The sequence below is a fragment of the Serinus canaria genome, chromosome 18, assembly GCF_022539315.1.
Source record: "Serinus canaria isolate serCan28SL12 chromosome 18, serCan2020, whole genome shotgun sequence".
In the NCBI taxonomy this organism is placed as follows: Eukaryota; Metazoa; Chordata; class Aves; order Passeriformes; family Fringillidae; genus Serinus; species Serinus canaria.
The window spans coordinates 6,686,350-6,709,343 of NC_066331.1; the positions used below are offsets into that span (position 1 = coordinate 6,686,350).

At 50.6% G+C, this 22,994-nt stretch overlaps 2 protein-coding genes across 7 annotated transcripts in view; one reads left to right on the forward strand and one right to left on the reverse strand.

The window, feature by feature from the left end:
* The window catches only part of MYO15B (myosin XVB), a 31,457-nt gene extending 11,160 nt beyond the window's left edge, over window positions 1-20,297 (forward strand). Inside the window, exons 13-48 of the mRNA XM_050981578.1 lie at window positions 332-404; window positions 836-1,042; window positions 1,134-1,213; window positions 1,404-1,501; window positions 1,684-1,771; window positions 3,116-3,226; window positions 3,372-3,466; window positions 4,046-4,267; window positions 4,753-4,849; window positions 5,164-5,340; window positions 5,584-5,773; window positions 5,890-5,980; window positions 6,519-6,732; window positions 8,130-8,245; window positions 8,783-8,842; window positions 9,075-9,150; window positions 10,228-10,346; window positions 10,559-10,677; window positions 11,090-11,231; window positions 11,367-11,478; window positions 11,774-11,934; window positions 12,196-12,308; window positions 12,415-12,475; window positions 12,714-12,786; window positions 13,138-13,214; window positions 13,591-13,667; window positions 14,243-14,373; window positions 15,318-15,412; window positions 15,653-15,730; window positions 15,873-15,981; window positions 16,300-16,448; window positions 16,807-16,934; window positions 17,670-17,803; window positions 18,292-18,425; window positions 18,806-18,946; window positions 19,217-20,297. Coding sequence (XP_050837535.1) covers window positions 332-404; window positions 836-1,042; window positions 1,134-1,213; window positions 1,404-1,501; window positions 1,684-1,771; window positions 3,116-3,226; window positions 3,372-3,466; window positions 4,046-4,267; window positions 4,753-4,849; window positions 5,164-5,340; window positions 5,584-5,773; window positions 5,890-5,980; window positions 6,519-6,732; window positions 8,130-8,245; window positions 8,783-8,842; window positions 9,075-9,150; window positions 10,228-10,346; window positions 10,559-10,677; window positions 11,090-11,231; window positions 11,367-11,478; window positions 11,774-11,934; window positions 12,196-12,308; window positions 12,415-12,475; window positions 12,714-12,786; window positions 13,138-13,214; window positions 13,591-13,667; window positions 14,243-14,373; window positions 15,318-15,412; window positions 15,653-15,730; window positions 15,873-15,981; window positions 16,300-16,448; window positions 16,807-16,934; window positions 17,670-17,803; window positions 18,292-18,425; window positions 18,806-18,946; window positions 19,217-19,276 — 4,208 coding nt within the window. The 3' untranslated portion in view covers window positions 19,277-20,297. The remainder of the gene's footprint in view (window positions 1-331; window positions 405-835; window positions 1,043-1,133; window positions 1,214-1,403; window positions 1,502-1,683; window positions 1,772-3,115; window positions 3,227-3,371; window positions 3,467-4,045; window positions 4,268-4,752; window positions 4,850-5,163; window positions 5,341-5,583; window positions 5,774-5,889; window positions 5,981-6,518; window positions 6,733-8,129; window positions 8,246-8,782; window positions 8,843-9,074; window positions 9,151-10,227; window positions 10,347-10,558; window positions 10,678-11,089; window positions 11,232-11,366; window positions 11,479-11,773; window positions 11,935-12,195; window positions 12,309-12,414; window positions 12,476-12,713; window positions 12,787-13,137; window positions 13,215-13,590; window positions 13,668-14,242; window positions 14,374-15,317; window positions 15,413-15,652; window positions 15,731-15,872; window positions 15,982-16,299; window positions 16,449-16,806; window positions 16,935-17,669; window positions 17,804-18,291; window positions 18,426-18,805; window positions 18,947-19,216) is intronic.
* Window positions 20,298-20,423: 126 nt separating this feature from the next.
* RECQL5 (RecQ like helicase 5) overlaps window positions 20,424-22,994 on the reverse strand; it is a 38,123-nt gene continuing 35,552 nt past the window's right edge. For 2 of the 6 annotated variants that reach the window (XM_050981212.1, XM_030230739.2), the window contains 3 exons: window positions 22,201-22,452; window positions 21,685-21,757; window positions 20,424-21,586 (listed from right to left, as the gene is read on the reverse strand). In XM_050981212.1, the coding sequence (XP_050837169.1) occupies window positions 21,486-21,586; window positions 21,685-21,757; window positions 22,201-22,452 (426 nt within the window). In that variant the 3' untranslated portion in view covers window positions 20,424-21,485. Of the gene's footprint in view, window positions 21,608-21,684; window positions 21,758-22,200; window positions 22,453-22,994 lie in introns of all 6 variants that reach the window. The other 4 variants (XM_030230738.2, XM_018919066.3, XM_050981213.1 and 1 more) reach the window with 3 other exon arrangements.

A 22,994-nucleotide genomic window follows, 5' to 3' on the forward strand; every position in this document is an offset into this window, starting at 1 on the left:
AGATGCCTCTTGAGCAGCCAGCAGCCCTATGAATTGAACACAGAACATCTCCACTCTGGCTCCTTGTGAGTGGAGTGATCCGCAAGCAAACCAGGACACTGCAAGGGTTTTCACCTGTCAGGTTGGAAATGCCAACCTGTGCCATCAAACAGATATTTTGGATGTGAATGTGTCCATGTGGGTCCTTCCATGAGCTTTTAGTTCTCCTGTGGCCCTGCTCAGGAGTGTGTGAGACTTTCCAGCTGGGCTCTGCCTGGGTCCCATGGAATGTGGGTCCTGCTTTGGGTCCTGCCAAGGAGGCTGTGGGTACTGACTTTGCTCTCTGTGCCAGAGGAGAAGTTCTCAGCTGAGGTGGAGTCCTGGATGACTGGGGAGCAGTATGCAGCCTGGATCCTGGGTGCAAGGTACTGCAGAGGACGGGAGCAGATCTGGGGGTGTGAGAGAGGCTATCACCAGCTCTAAGGTTCAGCCTGGTTTGGTCTGCAGGCTGGGATTTATATGGTCACATGTAGAATACTCTACTTCTTGCCCACTCCAGCCTGTGCTCCCTTCTTCACCCTTAACATAACCCTTAACCATAAAGAATGGGCTTCTTTAGGAACAGAGGAACCACTGATGTGAATCTCTGAGAGCAGCTTCAGAGAAAAAAAGAATTGATAAAAAGGACAAATCTTGAATAATTCCGGATTTTTTCTAACCCTGGGCACTTAATAGTTGATTCACACCCTAAATCTAAAGGATTTAAGGTAGGATAGACAAAGCAGGAAGGAGCTGAATGTAATGTTTTCCTTCCTCTCCCTTTCCCCTCCCTGCCTGGACACCTTTCCTCTCCCAGGGGCTGTGACAAGAACACTCGAGGGTGGTCTATCTCCATGTTCACTGGCAACACATGGCAGGACCTGCTGGGCTGTGACTTTGTGCTGGACCTCATTGGAGAGATGGAGGACACCAGCAACTTCATTAGCTCCTCCCGGGCCCCCACTGAGTACCCCATCACCCCAGAAAGGGACAGAACCATCCTGCAGTCCTCTGACCTGGACATGTGAGCCACCTATTCCTCCTGCCCCACCACTTGTGGCCCTGTCACCCATCTTCCAGCACTCTGGTCCTCATCTCATTTTCCTCTTCAACAGGATCCCTCCTGCTCCAGGTATCCAGGCCCCTGCCTTCCCCCCACCCAGCCTGCCTCCAGAACTTATTGGTCTCCATCCAGGTGAGCTTTAGCCCAGGACTGTGGCTGACACTGGGAAGGGCCAGATGGGCCCCAGCCAGGGCATCAGGGCAGAGGGAGAGCCAGGTGATTCTTCTTGTTGTAGAGCTCCATTCTGAGCCATGACTAATAGGGACTGGAGCAGGGGAAGGTTTCTTACCTGCTTTGTCACCAGACTTCTCTCTGCTTCCAGATCCAAGGTTTAGAGATGACCTGAGGACCCCTGTGGGCTTGGATCACTATGTGGATGATCTCTTCAGCCCTGTGCTGCATCAGAGCTTCAGAGTATCTGTAAGTGCCCTGATGTTCCCTCCTGCCTTCTCTCTGCAGCTCTCCTGTCCCTGTGAGTGCTTGAAGGTTTTCCTGCCTATTTACTGCCCCTGCTCAGCTCAGACATGCCTTTGAATGTCTTTCCCTCTGGGAAGTCTATCTCTCTGGGCTCAGATAACTGTTTTGGGTTTACTTTGATGCAGGATATGGAGAACAGGGAGAATCTCACCAGACGCATGAAAGGAGGTGGGAAGATTGGCCCCACACAGAGAGGAATGTTTCCTTCTACAGGTCTGTAAGGCCATGGGGACACCTGGGAACACCTGGGACTACATCACCTTCAGTGAGCACAAGTCAGGGAGCCCCTTAAATGCTAATTCTTGCACGTTCAGCTGGTTCATGCAGAGCACTGAGCTTTAGCACAGGCTGCACTCCTCACTCCCAGATGAGACAGATGCCTTGCAGAGGTGTTAGATGAGGGAGCTGCTTTGTTGGGATGTAATTTCTCTTCTGAGCTGGCCTTGGGGTCAAGGCAGCAGGTAGCTTGTTTCTGACCCAGGCCACCTCTTCCCTAGACAAGTGTTTGTAAGTCATGCATTCACCTTCTATTCACCCCATGCTTTCACAGAGCAGTTGGTGCCTTTATCAGGGGTGGCTTTAATCTTTTTTATTACTTCCTTACAGGACTTCCCATCATCTGTAGCTATTCCTTGGGTTAGTAAGTCTGAACCCTGAAGAGGTTTTGGTTTGTGTGTTTGGTTTCTTTGCTTTTCTTTATTTCTGTGGACTGAGACTCTGGCATTTGCAGCAGGGTGGAGTCAAACACCAATATATTAATGGCACTGACAAATCTGAATCTTCATGGATAGGAACACACCCTGCAGTCTCAGAAAGGTGGGGAATGTCCAGTTCAGTCATTCCTGAGACAGGGACTGCTCCTGGCTATTGGAGAGGCTCTGGGGCATGACAAGCCCTATTACAGATCAGTGGCCTGAAGCCAGTTTGTCACTTAGTGGCTTCTTAGATGAGTGAGGTGTATGATGATCATCCCAGGGCTATTCTCACTGGTGAGGACATAATGATTCAGTAGATTTTTGCTGGGTGCTGATTCCTCTCAGCTGAGTCTGACCCCCCCACCCCTTGCTCTGCTGGCTTCACACTCAGTGGGGTTTGTTTGTGACCCCATATGGGACTTGACTGCTGGGAGCAGAGGAATTCCTTTCTCCCCACAGCTCCACCCCATGACACAAAATGACATCCAGGCCAGGGCTCCTTGTTCATCCAGCCTTGCCACCCACTGCAAAGAGACCAGTGTGACAGTCCCAGCCCCAGAGATCTTTGCCCAGTCCTCAAGAGAAGCCCTCTGTAATCATACGCAGGCAGGAATTATTTACAAGCTTAATCATGAAAAATGGTGGTGTCCAAAGCTAGGCTGCAGAAACAGAGTCTGGATACTGCTGTTTAAAATCTGGCAGGCCACACATTTTTCTTAGGTTTCCTTTTTCCACCTGAGTTTTGCTGTGTCCTGCTGTGGTTGGTGCATGTGGAGAGCACCAGAACTGCTCTGTGGGGTTGCTCAGGATATTCTCATTTGGGATTCTCCTAAGCACTGTGCACTTGGTCTTTTGCCTCTAGGCTTGCCTGGAATGACTCAAACACCAGTTTACCAGCCCATGCCATCCATGATGGGGATGCCAGCAGCCATGCCCATGATGCCAGGGGTTGGTGGGGTTGCACCTATGCCAGGTAATAGCAGTGTTTCTGTAACTGCAGAGGGGAGGGGGTGGAAGGGGGCTGTCAGTGAAGCCTGTGCAGTTCAGTGTCAGGTGAGGGGCTCAGTGGGGAATGTTCACCTCTAGGATTTTGAAGATGTGTGTGTTGTCTTTCACAGCCATGGTGATGCCCCAGCCCGTGGTTCCAGCTGTAGATCCCAGCCAGCTGGCAGCACAGCAGCAAGCCTTTATCAACCAGCAGGCCATGCTCATGGTGAGTGGAAAGGCCCCAGGAACTGGGGAAGAGCCACATGTTGGTGTTTGTGCCTGGAGGGGGAGCCCAGCTCTCCTCCTCTTTGGGCCTGATCCGTGTCACTCTCTGCTCACGTGCTGGGGTGAACTAGTAGAAGTATAAAGTGGGCATTATTTAAGGCTGCAAATGTGGTAACCCTCTTTTTGCCCCTTTGTGTCCATGGGGACACTGAGGCACCATCAGTGAGTGAGGAGCAGTGACAGGAGCAGGCCCTGAGGATATTCAGGGAAATTCCCATGGGGTTTTAAGATGGGATTTGCTACAGATGCAGGCCTGCAGTGTTCCGCTTTCTGTGCAAAGCCCTGTGAGTGCAGGGCAGTCCCAGGCTGGCAGCTGAGCCTTTGGGGGGTGTTAGGAGCTCCACATCTTTGGCCAGGTGGGAGAAGATTCCCTGGGCATGCCTTGCCCACACACTGGGAAATTGCCATGCACTGTGTGGATGTTTGGGGATTGAGTAACAGTGAAAAAACAGGACAGGCTGTGACTGATGGCTGGGTTTGTGTAGCCTAGAGCTCATGGACGTTGAAATTTCTTCCCCAGGCCCAACAGATGACCCTTCAAGCCATGAGCATTTCCCAGCAGCAGCAGCAGCAGGAGCTGCAGAAGCAGCAAAAGTCTCTTGAGAACTCCAGGCTAAGAGTCTCAAGCCCAGCACAAGCCTCAGCCCCAGCCACTCTCCCAAAACCCAAGAAGCCTCCCAGCAGTCAGGCTGCTGCAACACCATCAAGGTGTCCAGAGCCACCAGCTAAGGCAAAAGAGCTGGTATGAGAAACAAACAGTGGTGGATTTGGTTTGAATTTGTGTTGGGTGTTTGTTCTGCATCCATCCCTGTGTGGCCGTGGTTTGGCAGAGAGGAGAGCAGAGATTTGTGCTTCCTGATGATACTGAGACCTTTCAAACTCTGCTTGCTGAGTCTCTAAGGATCAAACCTCAGTGGCTTGTGCTCTGAGGAGGTTTGGCTGCAGGGCTGGCCAATTCATTTCCAGTTAAGCTGAATTTTTCCACAGGAGAATTAATTACTCTGAGATCTTTATCATCCAGCAAGCTGTGTTTGGTCTCTAACATAATCCCCCTTCTCTGTGCTTGGCTGATGGCTCCTTGTGTTAGAAATGGACCTATTGTGACACTCCTGGATGTGGAGAGGTTCCAGATCAGAACAGCTTGAGACAAAATCACCCCTGAGCTGAAGGGCACTGCAGAGGTACTGGTGGGTGGTGCTAAATAAACAAGCTGTGCACTGTCTGCAGGATTATGACTACGTGGAAGAGGAGTTCTCCAGCAGTGAGGATGATGATTGTCCTCGGGAAACCTTCCAGCAGAAGAGAGAGTACTTCCAGAAGATGGGTGAGTGTCTGCCACTTTGGGAATTTCACTCGTCACAACACCTTCCTGGCATGCCCAGGTGTTCATGTCTCCCTGTCTGGAATCCAGCTAATCCCTGCAGGAGCTGCTGGTGTTGTGTGTACAGGAGTCTGGGGTTCCTGTTCAGCTAGCTACAATTCAGATTGTGAGCAGTTGTGGGGCCAGTTTTCTAGAAATCTCTGGGCATGTGACTTCCTCACTCTAGAAAAGAGGTCTTTGCTGACTGAGGCAAGAGTGAGAGCTGTGCCATCAGTTTTGGTTGGGTTTGACTAGCTCAAGTCCCCCTTTCTATGCAGGAGAGCAGCACATCCGAGTGAAGAAAGTCAGACCTAGGAAAACCTGGACTCCTCCAGCAAAACCCCAACCAACAGAGGAGGAGGAAGAGGAGGAGAAAAGAGAGGAGCTGGAGAAAAGGAAAAAAGAGGAGCTGGAGAAGAGGAAAGAAGAGAAGCCTTTCCCTAAACCAGAGCCAGGTAAGATGTTGTGCAGTGGAGACTCAAGCAGGTTGACAAGGAAGAACTTTCCAGGTACATCAGGCCAGGATTTAGGCAGAGGAGGAAAGGATCTGACTCTTCTGGGATCTCCATCTTGACAGGAGAGGAATGTAAGGCCACTGCCAGTCAGCATCAGAGGAAAAGAAAGGGAAGGTCAAGTGAAATAAAGGGATTTCTCCTGTGTCTTTGCTAGTCTGTTGATTAAAACTGTCACCCCAATAGCTCCTGCTTCCCCTCTGCCACCTCCTGAGTCAAAACCAAAAAAGGAGACACCAAAACCAAAGAAGGAGCCACCTGTAGTGAAGCCTTCAGGCCCTGAGAAGCGTCCTGCACCCAGCCACGAGATCGGGAACATCATCAAAATGTACCAGAGCAGACCAGCCCCCGAGCCCCAGCCCATTGAGCCCACCAGGTGAGAGTGTGGGATCTCCCCTGTGGGCAGGAGGGACATGGGGGATCTCCATCTCTGCTCTGCCAGTGGCTCCATTATGCCCAAACCCCATAATGCTGTTCTGTGTTCCCTTGCAGGAGAGTATCCAAGCCATTTATAAAGAAGAACGACCCCAAAAATGAGGCTTTGGCCAAGCTGGGAATGATGAACACCTCACCTCAGCGATCAGTGAGTTCTTTGCTCTCTGGTTACTTCAGGAGCTCAGCAGAGAGAGCCTGTCCATCCCACTTCCAGCAGGCTGGGATCTCCCTGGTGCTGCAGTAGCAGCCAGGTGATTTTTGATGGGTTGTGAGATAGCTGGGAGCTCACACCATGGTCTTGCCCACCCTAAACTGGTTCCAGTCTGTAAAGTCATCTGAGGTCCTGAAGAAAAGGCTCTGGAGCAGCAAGTCCTATTGTCAGGTGCTAAAGGCTGATCTGGAAGCAAGCAACTCATGTTGTCCACATTTGGCACCAAGGCTTTGGCTTGTTAACATCCTTTTTTCCTTTCCAAACTGGAGGTTTTGATCTCAAATACTTGGTCCTCTGGGTTTGGTTGATCATCTCTTTGTAGATATTGTGTTGATCTAAAGGCAGTGGTGGGCTGCTCACAAAGATCTTGCTCCAGGGGTGGGCTGCTGCCCCAGGATGATTTAGAACAGCAGTGTCAGGACAGAGCCCAGGAATGCAGGGAAAGACTGGCTAAAAGGGTTTTTTTGTCTTGCAGACATCTCCTGTGCCACAGGAGAAGAAAATACCTCCACCTGTCAAGCCCAAGCCAGGCCCAGCTTCCAGCTCTATCAAGGAAAAGCAGCTGCCTCTCCTGTCCATCTTCAAACCAGAGGGTGCCCCCCCAGCTGCCCAGGCCCCTCATGCTCCCTCTCTTCCCCCACCAGCACCTGAGGACCAAGGCAGGCAGGAACCCACAGGGAAAGGTGAGTGTTGGTTTCACCCATGTGGGATTTGGTAGCAGGGCAGGGAGGGGATGGGGCTGGAATCAGCCCAGGAGAGTCATGGCACAGGTCCTGGCATCCGGCAGTGTGCCAGGGACTGAGCTGTGTGAGACCAGGGAGGTGGTGCAATCTGTGAGCAATCAGAGATGTCACAGTTCCAGCCTGGCCCAGAAACCAGCGTGGCACTTTCCAGCTCTTAACTCTTCCCTTCTGAAAAATGCAGCTAAAAATAGAAAGGTCCTTGGGCTACAGCTTTATCAAGGTCCAGCCCACAATACTTTTATTGTTTGCCTGCAGCATAATTATCAAAGTGGCAATTAGTGGGTGGACTTTAGACCAGGGAGGAATGGAAAGCCAGGTCTTTCACCTTACAAACCTCTGAAGGCATCTTAGAGACAGGCTGAGGAGTAGGGAATGTTCCTCAGAGGGAGGCTGAGCCTGGAGACCCTGGACACATAAAGAGTGTTTGGATGCTGCCCATTTTTAAAAAGTAGAGCCAATACTTATCAGTAGTAGTTTGAAAGTGTTCAGTCATAGTTTTACTTCTGAATTTCAGTGTGAGCCTGAATTATTTTTATACATTGGATACCTGTACCAAGGTATTTCAAGCTGTTTAAAATTCTCATCAGCATCACATTTCATAACCTGCAAGGAACAGTCAGTCCAACACATTACTGAAGGACTCCATCCTGCAGCAACTTCCCTTGCTCCTCCTCTCTTAAAAAATTATTCTTTAAGAAGTCCTGTAAAAGTAAATCAAAGTAACTGGATTAGCCTGAAAAATTCCTTCATGCTTTGGAATAGGGATATAGAAACAGCTGAATTATGGGACTTGCTACATTATTTGTCTATGAACTCTGAAGTTTTGTAAGTTTGAAGTGCTTCAATGAAGACATTCCTACCTCATAAAATGAGAACTTTGAGCAGTTGCCTTCAGACTGAGCCTGTCTTTAACACATCTGCAGAGAGACAATCTGGTGCTAGTTTTGGGTGCCCTGTACCAGAATCTTGCAGCCTCCAAGCTCAGGGGAGAACTTTTATGTCCCTCTGAAACCTTTAGCAGCCTGTTTATAATGACACAAAGTGAAACCTGTGTCTGCAACCTCAAGCTCCAGGGGAGTGTTTCATGTGGGGGGCTGAGTGCTCCCCGTGCTTGGGGTGTTTCTGTTCTTAGCAATGAACTTTGTGGCTAGACAGTGGAAGTGTAAATGCTATCAGAAATTCTGTGAATGACTGTTTTGTGCTCACATGAGCTGGGTCAGGAGATTTCCTGACAGGAATATTCCATCAGGAACTGCTTCCTTTCTCCTGGCAGGTCTTTGGTGGGTGGAAGAGACCTTGTAAACCCTCACAGCCCATCTTCACTGCTTTTTCTCACCACACAGACTCTGCTGTGACAGTGGCAGGTGATGATGGGATCAAGACCCAGCTGTACAAGCTCACCACCAGCGTCAGCTTTTCCTATGTCGACCCTGCCTGGAAAATTTTTCTGCGCAAAGAGGTTCAGTTCCTCAGCTGAGGATTGGCTGGGGGGGGAACTCATCCCATCTCTGGTTAAAATGTTTTTTTTTGGTCCTAGGCACTCAATGTAAGATAAGAGCACAAAGATAATTCTGGGATCACAGACCCAGGAGTTGGGGGCAGGGGATCATGTCATGGAGAATCCGGGTCCTGCTCTGCCTTACTGACACTTGTGTATCAGTTTCTCTACCTGTCCTTTCCTCCCTCTGTCGAGCACTGACACATCTAGGACTGAATTTGTTGTTTTCTGGTGCTTTCCTGTTAAAACAGTACAAATGTGTTTATAATCAAGTATTGGAGAGTGTGCTAAACTCACCAGGGTTCATCCCTTGGTCTGACCACTCAGGTTTTGGTCCTTCACTCCTGGTCCTTCTGTTTATATTCACAGTGTCTCCTCCCTGCCTGTGCCTGGAGATCAGCTCCCTCCTCCCTTGCAGCAGGGCATATGGATTGCAAAACATCCCTGGGGAGCTACTTCTGCAATATCTGTAACACCACTATTTCCCTCCTCTTGCAGGTGTTTTACCCCAAAGAAAATTTCAGCCACCCTTACTGTCTGAACTTGCTGTGTGAACAGGTAAGCACTGGAGTGTGGCTCAAGGCCAGTTGTCTCTCTGGGGATAAAGCACTCCATCATTACATTGGATGAGTTACCTGCACTTCCCCATGCCCAGCAGTGCAAGTCTCTTCCCCAAGTCCATCCAGTCCCTGTTCATCCTCTCTAAGACTCAGTTTAGCAGCCTCAGATGCTCTGACACAGCCAGGTGTGGCCTTTGCAATGGAAGCCTCTCTGTTCCCTTGCTCTGCAGATCATCCGTGACACCTTCTCTGAGGCCAGCTTTCGGATCTCCAGGGAGGAGAAGCGCAAGATGAAAGACCTGCTGAGTAATTAACAGCCCCATCACCCCTTCCCCTCTGTGCCCATCCCAGCTTCTGGTCTGGAATGAAAAACTGGCCTCCAACCCTTTCAGTCAGTACTAAGGGCAGAGGAGGAATGTTTGTCACTGCAGCAGGAAAGCACATTTGAAGAGTGCAGTGTAGGAATGTTTGTTTATTCCAAATGGCCCTGAAATTTCTGTGAGCCAGAAAAACTTAGTTCTGAAATGTTTTTTGTGGGGAGAGGAAACTGAAGCCCAAGGATAGGATTTTGATTTGTTTCAAATTCAGCTGTCATCTCTGACATGATCTTCATGGAGAAAGGGATAGAAACCACTAGTAGACTGGTATGTGCAAGTGTCCTTTCCCCTCTGCATGTGGTTTGCTGTGGGGGTACCAGTCGTTGGTTTTTCTGGGTCTGGATTGAAGGCACTTGAGACAGTAATTTGTGTTTGGACTCAAGTGTTTATTATTTCTTATCAGTAAAACAGTCTCATTACTGTGAGTTCAGCAGCTTTTCATTAGAAGGCACAAAATGGCCAACAATCTCTTGTTACAAGGGCTTTTAAGACTAAACTATCCAATAAAAACTGACACCCAGATTATTTTCCCTTTTAACCCAACAACTGATCCCACAGAGCCCCCAATGAGGACTTTTCTGCCCAATTACAAAATGCCACCCAGACCCTTGGAGAAGGAGGAAGAAGAAGCATGAAGAAGAAACCCAGGACCACACCCTGTGCCCTCCATCTTGCTTCCATCCACAACATACTAAAAATCCCAAAACCTAAATTTCTCACCAAGTGATGCACCTACACTGCTCTCTATAATCTATTTCACACTTTCATGGATTCTAGTTTATCTTGGAAGTCTGGGAAACTTTCTCTATGAATGAGGGTCAAAGTCAGTGCTGCCCTGGGGGTCAGGGCACCCCAGAGCAGGCACAGAAATATTCCCAGTGCCCTGGGTTTCCACAGTTTGCTGTGCTGTGAACACAGAGGGACTGCTGGGAATGAATCCCTGGGAAGAGGGAGACTTCACCACTTTTGTCTTTCTAAACAAGTAACTGTTCTGTAACCCTGCTAGTGGAGTTCCGAGTTGGCAACAATGCCCAGTCCATCCAGGGGGATGGGATAAAGAAGAGGATTGTAGTGGCTGCTCGGGACAACTGGGCCAACTATTTCTCCCGCCTTTTCCCAGTTCAGGTGAGCCTTAATTCTCTCACCAGACCCTGGGCTTGCTTTAGCTGTGACTCCAGTTCACTCTTTCTGTCCCCCTGCCTGGCCACACTGCAGTGATTCTGTACCTTCCATACCCTGCAGGGTTTCACACCTCTTGTGTGGCACCTCCTTTCCTTGGTGCCATCTGTGCAGGTGGGATGGAGCCTTTGGTTCTCTGTGCTGCACTTCCCTTACAGGGTGAAAAGGGAAGTGATGTGCAGCTCCTGGGTGTTTCTCACCGAGGCATGAGGCTGCTGAAGGTGGAGAAAGCAGCTGGATACCATCCTGAGCACCTCAAGATCTTACGCAGCTACTGGTGAGCAAAAGGGCCCTGGCTGCTGCAGGAGGACAGTTTGTGTCTGGCAGGGTGTTGGGGGCTAACTGAATGGGGGAGCTGAAAATTCCGAGCTGTGCTGTGCTCTCTCAGGGGGACAGAGGATTATCCTAGGCCAGCTGTGACTCACTGACCCTCCTTTTAATGAGTCTGGCTTCTCCTTTTCCTTCCTACCTTGAGCTTTGCTTACAACAAGTGAGCGCTGGGGGTGAATCAGCTCCGTGTGCCATCACAGGGAGCTCCTCAGGGTGAAAGCCATGAGCAGCTGGAGGAGGGTTAACATGGAGCATGTTGAGGCATGTCTCCATTCCCAGTCCTTGGAATAGGCTCCCATCCCCACATTCTGCATCCCAAGCTCTGGCAGGAGCCTGAGCACGCTGGCTTATGTTCCCAGCTTTGCAGAGGTACTCTCAGTGGAGATGAAAGGCAGCAATTCCCTGGAGTTCTCCCTGAAGACAGAGCAGCTCATCCTGCACTCTCCAAAGGCTCCGTGCATCAAGGCCATGGTGGAACTCTTCATGCAGGAGCTGAGGCAGGTGAGGCATGAGCTGGAGGGCAGTAGGGAACAAAGGTGGTTTCCCAGATGAAACAGAGATTGTCCATGGGATGCCATGATCCAAGCCCTTCACATCTTTGGGACGAGATCTGAGCTGGCCATGGCCTTTCCCCAGGACACCAACTATGTTGTGGCCCTGCGCAGCTACATCGTGGATGACAAGAGCCTGCTCAGCTTCAACAAGGGTGACCTCATCGAGCTGCTGCCCGTGCAGGGCGTGGAGCCAGGTGAGGGGGCGTGTTGGGATTGGCAGGACCAGGACCTGCAGGATCCATGGTGCCCAGAACCAGAGTAATACAGGGTGGGCTGGCATCATCAGCCTCCAGCTCTGCCAGACAAGCCTTGTCCCAGTTGTCTCAGTTATACGAGTATATGTTTTATATGTGCATATATATATATATTTCTTTAGGATGCAGGAAAACCTGGTGAGTCTGATGTTCTCCTTTGCCAGCAGAGAGCTTCAGTGCTCATTTCTATTGGCAGCTGCCCTGATTCCTGACCCTTTCTCTGTTGCTTTTCCAGGGTGGCAGTTTGGCTCCACAGGTGGCCGCTGTGGTCTCTTCCCCACCAGCCTGGTGCAGCTGGCTCCTGCCATTGACTACCTCAGCAGCAGCATGGACAGACAGGGGGAGCAGAGGAAGAACACGAGAGCTCACCCAGAGAGCAGGAACACCAGCAGGGAGGTGAGCAGTCCTTGGGGAGGGACACCCAGGGGGCATGGCTGGGTTCAGTGGGAGCTGCCAGGGTGGGTCCATGGCTCAGGTAGTGTCTGACCTCTGAGGGCACAGGGAAGATGATGAGTGCTTAGTCTTTGCAGATGAGACACTCAAATCCATCACAGTGTTGGAGGGAGGCACCACACTCAGATGAGGCCTGGCAGCTGAGAATACACACTGCAGTTCCTCAGCTGATGTTTTAGGGTGGGTTTGGTGGTGTTCCTGCAGAGTTCTGTCCTCAGCCTGACACCAGAAGCCACCAGCACCATGTTAGTCCCCGCGGGTGACCATTACACCATGATTGACTTCGCCACCGCCTACTTCCGAGAGGCTCAGTCCATGTGAGTAGCCTGAGCTCCTTCCCAAACAGGACCTGGGTAGCCTGACCCACCCCAGGCCCTTTCTGGGGGTGTTTTTTTGACTGCAAGTTCCCTCTCCTCTGTCTAGGCAGGGCCTGAAGGAGACATCTGCTGAGAAGAATGTGGCTGAGCTGGTGCGGCACACGAAGGTGAGCTCAGCCTCTGCCCCTGGCCCCAGCCAGAATCCAGCTCCAACACTGCCTCTGGCTTTGTCCCCACATGGCCAAGGAACAGATCCTTGGCTGCAGTCTCTAGACAAGTTTAGGTGTCCCCCCCTCTTTGGTGCTTTCTGTGGGATCCTGGCAGCTCAAGTGTGTGGTGCAGCCAGCAGAGCACAGCTCTGTGTGACCCACAGCCCTGCTCTGTCCCTGTGTCCTGGCCCTGCAGGTCCCAATCCAAGCGTCTTTGCTCCGCTACTCTGACATCGAGCTGAACGAGCTGGCTACAAAGAACTTCCAGAGTAAGAACCTCCCTGGGACCCAGCACTGCAGAGGGGGGAGTGGGGAGGTCAGGGTGGGCACACACACACAGGGAGGGCTCAGTGGGAGTGGAAACCGGGTGAGGAGGGCTCCTTCTAAGGCATTTCTGCAATTCATAACCCCCTGTGTGCTTGCTGAAGGCTTCCAGCAAAAGGGACTTTGCCTTGAGTGCCAAGTGTCCCAGAACACTCTGCCTGGGCTTTGGGCTGGCTCCACGTGTCCAGTGCAAGCCTTGTAACAGCAGAGAAGTTTTCAGGACAGTTGCTTGCCCACTGCCAGCCCCATGGCTGAACCACCCCAGCTCAGACTAAAGGCCAGGCTTTGCCTTGCAGTGCTGATGAGGTTCATGGGAGATCAGCCCAAACACAAGCACCAGGCTGAGGTCCAATGCATCTATGAAATCCTTCAGGTTTGTAAGCTTCCCCTGGGAAAAGTGCAGAAGCACCAACAGGAATGGAGGGTCAAGACCTTGCTGGGAAGGAAAAGAACAGGGAGAGCCATAATGGCACCTCCTACATGAGGAAGGGAGGTGAAACAGACTGTGGGGAGGGTTTGCATGTAAATGGTTTCCCTGGATATCACTGTCTGGATGAGAGCACAACCTGCCTCTGCTCTCTTCTTCTTTGAGCCTAAATAGCACTACAGACCAGAGGCTGCAAAGCCCAGACTTTAAGCCAAACTGGCAGAGCTCTGAAGCTGGGAGAGGGAGGGCACAGAAATGAAACGGGGATGTCTCTGATGCTCTTATCCCCTCTCTGATGCTGTTTTCTCCTCTCTGGCTGCAGCTGTGCAAGGAGAAGGAGAATTTGCATGATGAGATCTACTGCCAGGTCATCAAACAGGTCACCCACAACCCTCAGCAGTGAGTACCAGCCCTGCCAGCTCCTGTGTGTGCACAGCTGGAGAGGAATCATCTGCTGCAGGGACACCAGGGCCAGGAGGGAGGGTGTCCTCTCATGATGGGTTGTCCCCAGCTGCTCCAGTGCTGAAGCTCCTGCTGAGCACTCACGAAATTTTGCCAGTCACTGGGTCTGGCATTTTCACTTTAGTGGATATTTTTCCTTATATTTATGGCTGCTGATCTATCTGGGCACCAGTAAACATTCCTGGTGGCTCCTGCTCATGGTGCTGCTCAGAGCCTCCTCCTCCCAGCCTTGGAGAATTGATGAACACCAGTCAAGGACTGGCTTGGCCCCGTGCTGCCCTGGGAGGTGGCAGCAGTGGCATCAGAGTGGCCTTGATTGTTCCCTTCCTTTGCTTGCTGTTGGAATAACTGAATCAATCTCTTACTCCGCACAAGAAAACCTCTGACTAAGGGCTGACACTTCTTTTTCTGCCAACTGCCAGAGGTGTTCAGAAGGGCACAAGCTCATTTTGAGCTGCTCAGAGCAGGAATTGTCTTGTCCCAAGGTGCCCACAGTCCTTTCTTTTCTGCAGGGAGAGCGAGCTGCGGGGCTGGTTGCTCCTAAACCTGCTCACTGGGTACTTCCTGCCTTCCAAAATCCTGATGCCCTATGCCACCAAGTTCCTGCAGCTGGCCAGCAGTGATCCATCCAGCAACCACCACGGTAAGACTCTTTGTGTCCTGTAAAGCAAGTATTCCAGATCTAATCCCCCCATCCTGTTGTTCCGCTGTCCCAAACACTGTCATGTTTGGATGTGTCCTGGCAGGGTGAAAGGGGAGGTCCAAGTCTCTTTGCTCTCCTAGCAGTGACCAGGGGTGTCTTGGTTTGAACAGACAGGTGTCTGCTAAGGAAGGCAGGAGCCTCCCTTGAAATGGAAAATGTAAACCCCCTCCCTCTGAATTATTATAATTTGGAATTTAAGGAGCTTTCAGGCAAAGATATGGGAGTAGGAATAACAGTTCTTTACTAGAAAAAAAAAAAAAAAAAAGAAATGCAGTAATACAAACCCACACTGCCAGAGTCAGAACAGGAGCTGACCCCCTGTGTGTCAGTGTCCCACACAGTCCCACCCCATGGTGGCTCAGCCCTCCTGCAGTGCCAGCTGTGGTTCTGCTGGAGCAGGGATCCTGCACAAGAGGGGAGTTTTCCTCTGCAGCTCCAGGGCTGCTGGAGATGGGCCTGCTCTCCCTCTGGGAATGCAGGGCAGCAGAAAGCTGCTCCTCTGGGAATGCAGTGGGCAAAGGCTGCTGGGCTGTTCCCAGGGCAGATTGGATCCAGGTAGGAATGCTTGGCTCCTCCCCTGGGCAGAGCATCTCCCCATGGGATGGTGGAATTTGATCAGCCCTGCAGGGACACTCAGTGGCCATGGACAGCAGAGATCTCCTGGAGGGAGGGTTGGCTGTGGGAGAGATAAAGAAAACTGCCCCATGAACAGCAGAGAACTGCCCAGCTCTGACAGATGGCAATAGGATACACACCCCCAGCCACATCTTGCAACCTAAGACAAGGGGTTAAATTCAACACAGCCAGGATGACCCAACACCACAGGACACCATGTTTAGTTCTCTGTTTGCCTCAGCACTGGAAGCTTTTTCCTTTTCCTGCAGATATAGCCAAGATCTGCCAGAGCAACCTGCGGAAAAACTTCCTGTACGGGGGCCGCCGGCACCTCCCTTTCCCTGTGGAGATGGAGGCACTGCTGGTATGGGGGGCAGGGAAGGGGGGTGGGTGCTGGGAAGGGGACAGGGAAGAGGCTTTGGAGGTGCCACATGCAGTGTGACAGGGGCAGCTGGTATTTCAGGAGAGGAAATGGAGCGTGTGCAGTGTCATGGAATGGGCAGGTGCCATGGGCAAGCAGTGGCAGCAGGGATGAGGAAGGAGGGACGAACACGGGTGCTGATGGGACCCTGCATGTCTGGCTGCCTGACCCTGTCCTTTGCAGAAGGGACACGGTGCCCGCCGGCTGGTTGTGCTGATGCCTGGAGGCATGGAGTACCTCACCAGGATCAGGACATTCACTGTGAGTTTGAGCTGTGAGTTCCTTCATTGGTTTGGACTCAGAGCCACTCCAGGGAAATCCCTTATCTGACAAGGAGTAACATGTCTGCCTGCTCTTGGGCTTGCCTGGTCAGGGTATTTATTTCCTTCTTTCCTTGCTTCAGGTGGCCAAGGAGCTCTTGCAGGAGATCTGTGAGCAGATGGGAATAGGTGAACAGCAAGAAACACAGGATTTTGTTCTCTTTGCTATCAGGAGTGACAACAAAAATCTCGGCAAGTAGAGACCAGCATGGTGCTTCCTCTTCCAGCAGCCTCTGCAAAAGGGAGCATCACAGCTCCTGTTTGGAATAGTTCCTCCCTTGCTGCCTCCAGGGAGGGTCCTCTTAAGCAGTTTCCCTGTTTTAGGGTTAAGGATTGATCCTTCTCAGGGGCTGTGTTGCTTGTTCATGAGAGAGGTGTGGAGTTCTGCGTCCCTTTGGAATGGCTGATGGTTGGGGTCTCAGAGCAGGGTGGAACTGAGGTGGGCAGGAAGGCTCCAGTCCCAGCCTCTCCACCAAGAAGGATGGATGATCCTCTCTCTGTGTCATGTAGGTAAAATGGTGAGGCCAATAAAACTGGAGGAGTATCTCCATGATTACCTGCTGGAGGACAAGCTGGTCACTGTGACCTTACGTAGGCTCATCTGGAGGACACCTCTGCACTTTGACAACCAAGTTTACACAGATGTTCATTATGGACAGGTAAGCAAGAGCAGGACCCTCCCTAGCAGGGACAGATGTGGTGTCCTAGCCAACAGAAATGTCACAAGGGGGCTGAAAAAGCAGAAGAGCTTTGGCTGATAGGCTTTGTGTGCTGTTTCTGGGAGTGACTGAACACTGAAGCTATGGATGCCAGGAAGGCTCTGTGCCTGTGGCCTTAGCCTGGAGCAGTGCTGTTCCACACATTGTGCAGCTCCTCAGGCTCTTCCTGAGCTCAGAGAGCCTTTGTTTTGCATTATCAGCAAGGCAGGATGTGGGTCTGTGCAGCCTGGCACTGCTCAGACTTGCCTGTACCCTCTGGCAGCTTTAACAAATGCCTCTTTGCTGTGCTGTCCCTCAGGTGCTGTGGGATTACCTGAATGGGAGGATCCTGCTGAACCAGAATAAAGAAATGGAGATGCAGGTGGGCCTTTTGGCAATGCTGCAGCACTGGGCCAAAGTGGAGCAGCAGAACTCTGCTCCCTCCAGGTATGTCTGTGGCAGAGGGGATCTCTCTGTGATGGCCATAGGTACCACAGGGGTTAGGGGCAGGGACCTGGAAGTCCCCTCTGAATAATTAAGAAATGTCCTGTTCTGGAGAACACAGAGGGTCATGAGGGTGCCATGGTCATTTCATTTGATTGCCACGGATTTGTAACACCAAGAAGGAAGAGCAGGAGCTCATGGTTTGGGGAATCCTTTGTTCTCTCTCACAAGTGTCAGAGGTTTCAACCCTGGACACCTGAAATCTGTAGTGAGATGCCCAATGGGAACAAAATTGTCCCTGGATACTGGAAACCTTCAGTCCTGCAGTTCCAAGCTGTACTTTGCCAATCCTTCCTTTCCTTATGCACTTCGACTTGGAGTTGAGGTAATGCCTCCATCAGATCCCCTTAAAGCACCAGCAGCAGGGAAATGGCGTAACCCTGCTGGGCACTGAGGAGCTCTTGCTGTCTCCAGAAAGGAGGGATTTCTCTCCATGCACTGGTCAGTGGTGCACAGCTGAATTCTCTGTGGACAAGGGTGATCTCACTGTCTCAGATGGTTCCTCCCACCTTACCCAATTCAGGCATCACCTGCTGTGCTCTTCCTCTCCCCCTTCACCCTCGTTCCCAGATATTCAGTGGAAAATTGTTGCCCCATCTCCTCCTTCCCCTTAATCCCCTGGCTGATGTTTGATTTTATCTGGCAGGAGATGAATTAGAATCTGTTTTTTTGGCACAGGGAAGAGCTGAAGGAATACACTCCCAAGAGCCTGCAGGCCTCCATCAGCCCCAGGGCTCTGCACAGCCACGTGGCCTCACTGCTGAGAATGAGGCAGCCCCTCCAGCCTCGGGAAGCAAAAATCCAGTTCATAGGTGAGGAGACATCCAGATCTGCTTCAGCTTCTATGCTGTTTCAGCTTCTGGAAGCTGCTCTGAATGCACTTTTGGGACAATTTGTGAGGTTGTTGATGATTCTTGGAGCCTGGAATGAGCCATGAGAATGGAATTCCCTGACAGCTCCTCACTGTGGATTAGATCTTGTTCCCAAGCATGGTGATCGTGGTAAATTCCATCTCTTGTAGGAGTCTGCAGTGGATTTTTAGAGCTCTGTACAAGCTGTGTTTTAATTGATATTCTGTCTGCATGTCTGTTTTCCAGTCAGAAAAGGACAGGACATCCACTCAGGCTGCTGAGAATTGAGTCTCAGAAACCAGGGAGGGAGGGAGGTGGGCAGAAGTTGTTGACATTACTTTTTCATGTAGTAAATCTTGGGAACACTGGCAGCTTTGACCACCCCAGGCTGGTGCAGTAAATTGCTGGCTGAAAGCTGCTGCCTCAGGCCACTTTTTGCTCTCTTCTAGAGCACGTGATGAAATTGCCTTTCTTCGGCTACTCCATCTTCGTAGTGGAGAGAATCAGTGATGACACAATCCCTGTGCCCTGTTTCTTTGGTGTGAACAAGGAGGAGATCATTGTGGTGGATGGCACCACCCAGGTATGCCAGACAATCCCCCTGATATCTGTCAGATATAAACTGTGGCTTTAGAAGAACTTGTGAAGGAAGAGGCTGGACATCACAGGCACTCTGACAACAGCACTGGCCCAGAGCAAGAGCATGTACAACAGGCATTATTGCAATGGGCTCTTTTGTAGGTCCAGTGTTTAAGCTAACAAGCACAATCCACAGCCAAAACTAAATGTAGAACACATTGCTGTTTGTCCCAGTCCTGTGGGAGTTCAGGGCTGTATCCTGCCCACACACCCTGTGCCCCAGACCCTCCCTCAGCTTTCCACAGGCTCTTGAGGTGACTTATGGTGAGAATCAGATGGTTTCACTTTGGGGACTGCTCCTGAGAGTGGCTTTTCCCCGTGCAGGTGGTGCTGCGGGTGGTTCCCCTGAAGGAGCTGCAGAGGATGCGCACCCTGAAGCCCATCTCCGATGGAGGCCTGCCCGGCCTGGAGCTCCACTACGGCTCCCCTGACAGCCCCAGGGCCCTGTGGCTGGAACTGTCACAGGTGAGATCAGCCTGGGCCTGCAGCTTCCTCCTGGCATTGCTCAAACTGCCCTCCCCTGCTCAGCTGAGCCTCTGCTGAGGTGGTGCTGCTGCTCCTCTCTCCTGTCCCAAAGGAGGAAGGGGACACTGCATTTCCAGGCTCTGAAGGGCAGCTTGGTCCCAGAACGTGGCTGATATTTAATTATGGGAAGTGATTTATGGGGATATTTAAGTAGGGGAAGCAGCTCTTTCTGGGGCAAAGAGTGATTGAGGCTGGTTTGTGTTTTGACAGGCCAAAGAACTGTACCACACGACTGTTGTCATCCTGGATAAAACAGAGCTGCACTCCTAGAGCCTAAAAGGAGGAGAATGGCCAAGGAAAACAGCACTGTTTCCCTTTCTCTGAACTTGGTCAGTGCTCCCTGACCTGTCTTTGGGAGAGAACTCTTCCAGAAGACACCCATGACCTCAGCCAGCTGCTTTCTAAGAATGCCACCACAGCGTTTGTCAATGGAGTGACCATAACCCTTGTGACCTGCCATTCAGCCCTCAAGCACTTCCTTGAAACAATCCAAGCTGTGGCTAAACAAACCCCAAGGGCCTCTCCACACCACAGCCCCTTCCAACAAAGAGCAGCTGACCCAAAGCAAGCCCTTGCCTTCAAGCTTTGCACAGTGCAACTCCTCCTTTCTGTTTTGAATTAATTACCATGAGCAAAGCCTGGTGCTTGCTAGAGATTTGTAAATCCCAGTGCCCAGTTGAGGCTGTGCAATGCCTGCAGGGGCTGCTGGTGTTTTCCAGGAGCCAGATTTGTCTCTGAATTGATATGCAGAGATCCTCTAGCAGGATTTGTGAAGCAATCTGTAGAAAGCATCCTAATTGAAAAGCAGATCAGTGTTAATCATACAATTAACACATATGCTAGGGCACAGATTGAGCTGCAATGGTAAGAAATTTATTGTTAACTAATTTCTCACTGACATAATTATATGCATATGCTTCCCTCTACTATAAAGCAGTCATGGCCATGCAGCTGTCAGACTTCAATGGTGGCTCTGTGCCCATGGAGGAAGGTTCTTCAAACAGAACTTGTACTATGCTGAAGTGTTTTGGGTTGTACAAAAATATTTAATTTATTTTTATTGCCACAGCTGTCCTAATGACCTGAGGAGTAACTGCCCTTTAGGAAATTGCAATAAAATAATCACAGAGATGTTCTGAAGGTATGATATGCTAGATCTTACATCTAACCTGGGAAAACTTAACTGCAGGTAATGGGCAAAGCTTGAGGAAAATGTCACTGTTGACAGGGAAGGGGGATAGATCTGAGGGTGCTCAGTGCAAGCCCTGATGCACAGTTAGACCTTTGCTGGTGAGCTGATGCCAGAGGGAACTACAGCATCTTCCCTGGCAGATGCTTCTCTTTGAGTGCTGCTTAATGTACCTCTGAGCAGTCTGTGTGACTGAAGGGTAAGAAAAAGCTTCCAGGAACAATCCACAGCAGTTGTAACATTGCTTTATTGTCAGTCCTGCATATACCCTTCAGAACATTTAAAAAAATACATCTGTGGAATGCAGTGATCCAAACCTCTGGGCAGCCTCTGAGGCTGCACATTCCTCTGGCAGCACTAGGGCCTGAGGCCACCAGTCCCTGTAGGTATGGAACAGAGGCAGAACCCAACAAAAATCCAACAGGAAGGACTTGTGCCAGGGAATCAGGTTCAGCTTCATATAAACATAGCAGCAGAGGTACCACAGTGTCAATTTGAGGGTCACAGCAGAACCCTACCCAGCTGTAATAGCAGCACTGCTCCCTGCACTGCAGACTTTTGGAGAGGCACAGGGAGCAAATATGGCTTTAGGGATTACAAGAAAAGTGTTGCAGGGGTTAATACTGAAAGAGTAGTACCACTTAAATTAAAGGGCAGACAGAACTGGACAAAATCAAAGAAGTTCACATTAAAAGAAAAAGAATCTGAGTTTGTCCTCCTTTAGAAAGCAAGCGCTGCCTCAATAGTAATTACCAAATGCTCCTCCCCTGCCCTTCAAACAAAAATATTCCATCCAGGAACTCAAACACTGAGTTTTATCACTTGCAGCCCTGAGCAAAGCATGAGAACTTGCAGCATATTGCTGACACTGAAATAAGAAACAGGGAGAGGGGGAGCAAGGGGAGGAGCCACTTAGAAAGTAAGGTGCCATCCCAAAGCAGAGTTCCAACTGGAAAGTCTGAGCCCTGCCCAGACTGCTGCAGGTAGTAGAGGTTGAAGACTGTGCAGAACATCCAAGGCAGCAGCCCCTAACAAACCCAGCAGGTACAACTTCACACCTCTTGGTCCTTGAGGGTTTCAGCACTCCACTTATTGGGGAAACTCACCATGAGTTCACAAAAAATGGTTCCCTTGAATGTGTGTCACTAAGGACACAAGTGAGCAAAAATGCAGTGGAGAAAAGAAAAATAAATCTCATTTCTGCAGTCTCATGAGACCCTCCATGGCTGAGTTCTTCCACATCCCCTGGTGGTGCTGCTGCAGGAAGGAAGAGCCAACAAGCAGCAGCAATCAGCTCTCCAAGCGCTGCAGCTCCTCCCAGTCCGCCTCACTCTCACACCTGAGCCTTGTTTTGAAAAACTCCTTGATGAGTCTCTGTGCTTCCTCCTTCACTGCAAGAGAGGAAACACCATCTTTTGAGTTGACACTTAAGACATCTGCCCCTCTAAAGCCACGAACCAATCTGGCATTGCAATAACCCCAGACACACCTGTCTTGCGGGCAGGGCTCTGCTTCTGGGTCAGTAAGTGAGACAAGTGCCTGGCAAAGCCCTTGAAGAGATCCTGCAGCATTGGGGAAGAGCAGAAAGCAGACACAGTTTACTCACCATGTTTGTCTTGCCCTTAGCACAGACTGGCACAAACCAATCCTAGACTGAACACACACAGCTGGCCCTGCAGTGCTGGAGAAGCCCAGGCACACATATCCTGCCTTGCAGGGCACAGCAAGGAAGCTACACCAGCACTGAACCTGAGCTGTTCCTACTTCATAGGTGGGAGTTAAAAAGGTGCCAGACTTTAATGTGAAAATGTGAACAATCACAAGGAAGTGTGGAACCAGCAGACACCAACTCATTTGTGGGAGTGGGGAGTTGCTGCACTTGGAGTCACTTAAACAGCACATAAATAAAAGGTGTAATCCAGATCATCTCCCCCTTCTCAGAGCCCCAGATCCCTAGAGAGATGAATTCTCCTTCTGCTAAAGAGGGCCTTGAGCTATACTCTACCTTGGAAGCAAATTTGCCCCCCTTGTAGAATGGGGTCAAATACTTGACAACGATGTCTGCAGTCTCTTTGAGGGACACGCCTTTGGTCACTGGTTGTATGGTCTTGATGCTTCCTTCTTTGTCACACTGTGCTAAGTTTGAGTCAAAAGTCACCTTCTTCTTTGTTGCACCAACACTTCTGCCCTCTGGCTGGGTCAGAATTGAAGATTTTGCCACTGTCCGGAGCCGCTTTTTTGCAGGACTTTCCATAACCTGGAGAGGGGACAGAAGAAAACCAAACCTACCAATTCCTGTGGAAGCAGGAATTCCCTTCCAAGCAGCCACCACCTTCCAAGAACACAAATCTTTGCAGCATCCTGCAGCCTCTGCCTCCAGTGAATACCCAGTAGGAATCTCTGTAACTGCTGTGCAGACACTGCTTCCCACACAAAGTGACTTTGAAAGAAAACCTTTAAAGAATATCACAACTATAGCTACCCTGGGCTCATATTGGGGCAGCTAATTGCTATACCCTATCCTACAGAGGAAAACTGACTGGAAAAGATTTCTCAGGATGTCTGCTGAAAACAGAATACACCCCTCAGGAAGAAACAGCCACATCAGTGAGCTACACTCCTGCTCGGTTTGAAAGAGAAAGGAGAGTGCAGTGTTCCAGAGACAGCTGGCAGGCAGTCTCAGCTACCAATTGCAGAAGCAGGAAATGAATGGCAAGGCAGGGGTCACTTCCCAATGGTCCTGCGTGTCTCTGGTCTGTGGTTGTGTCCTTGCCTTGAGAAAGCAGCTCCCTAATTATA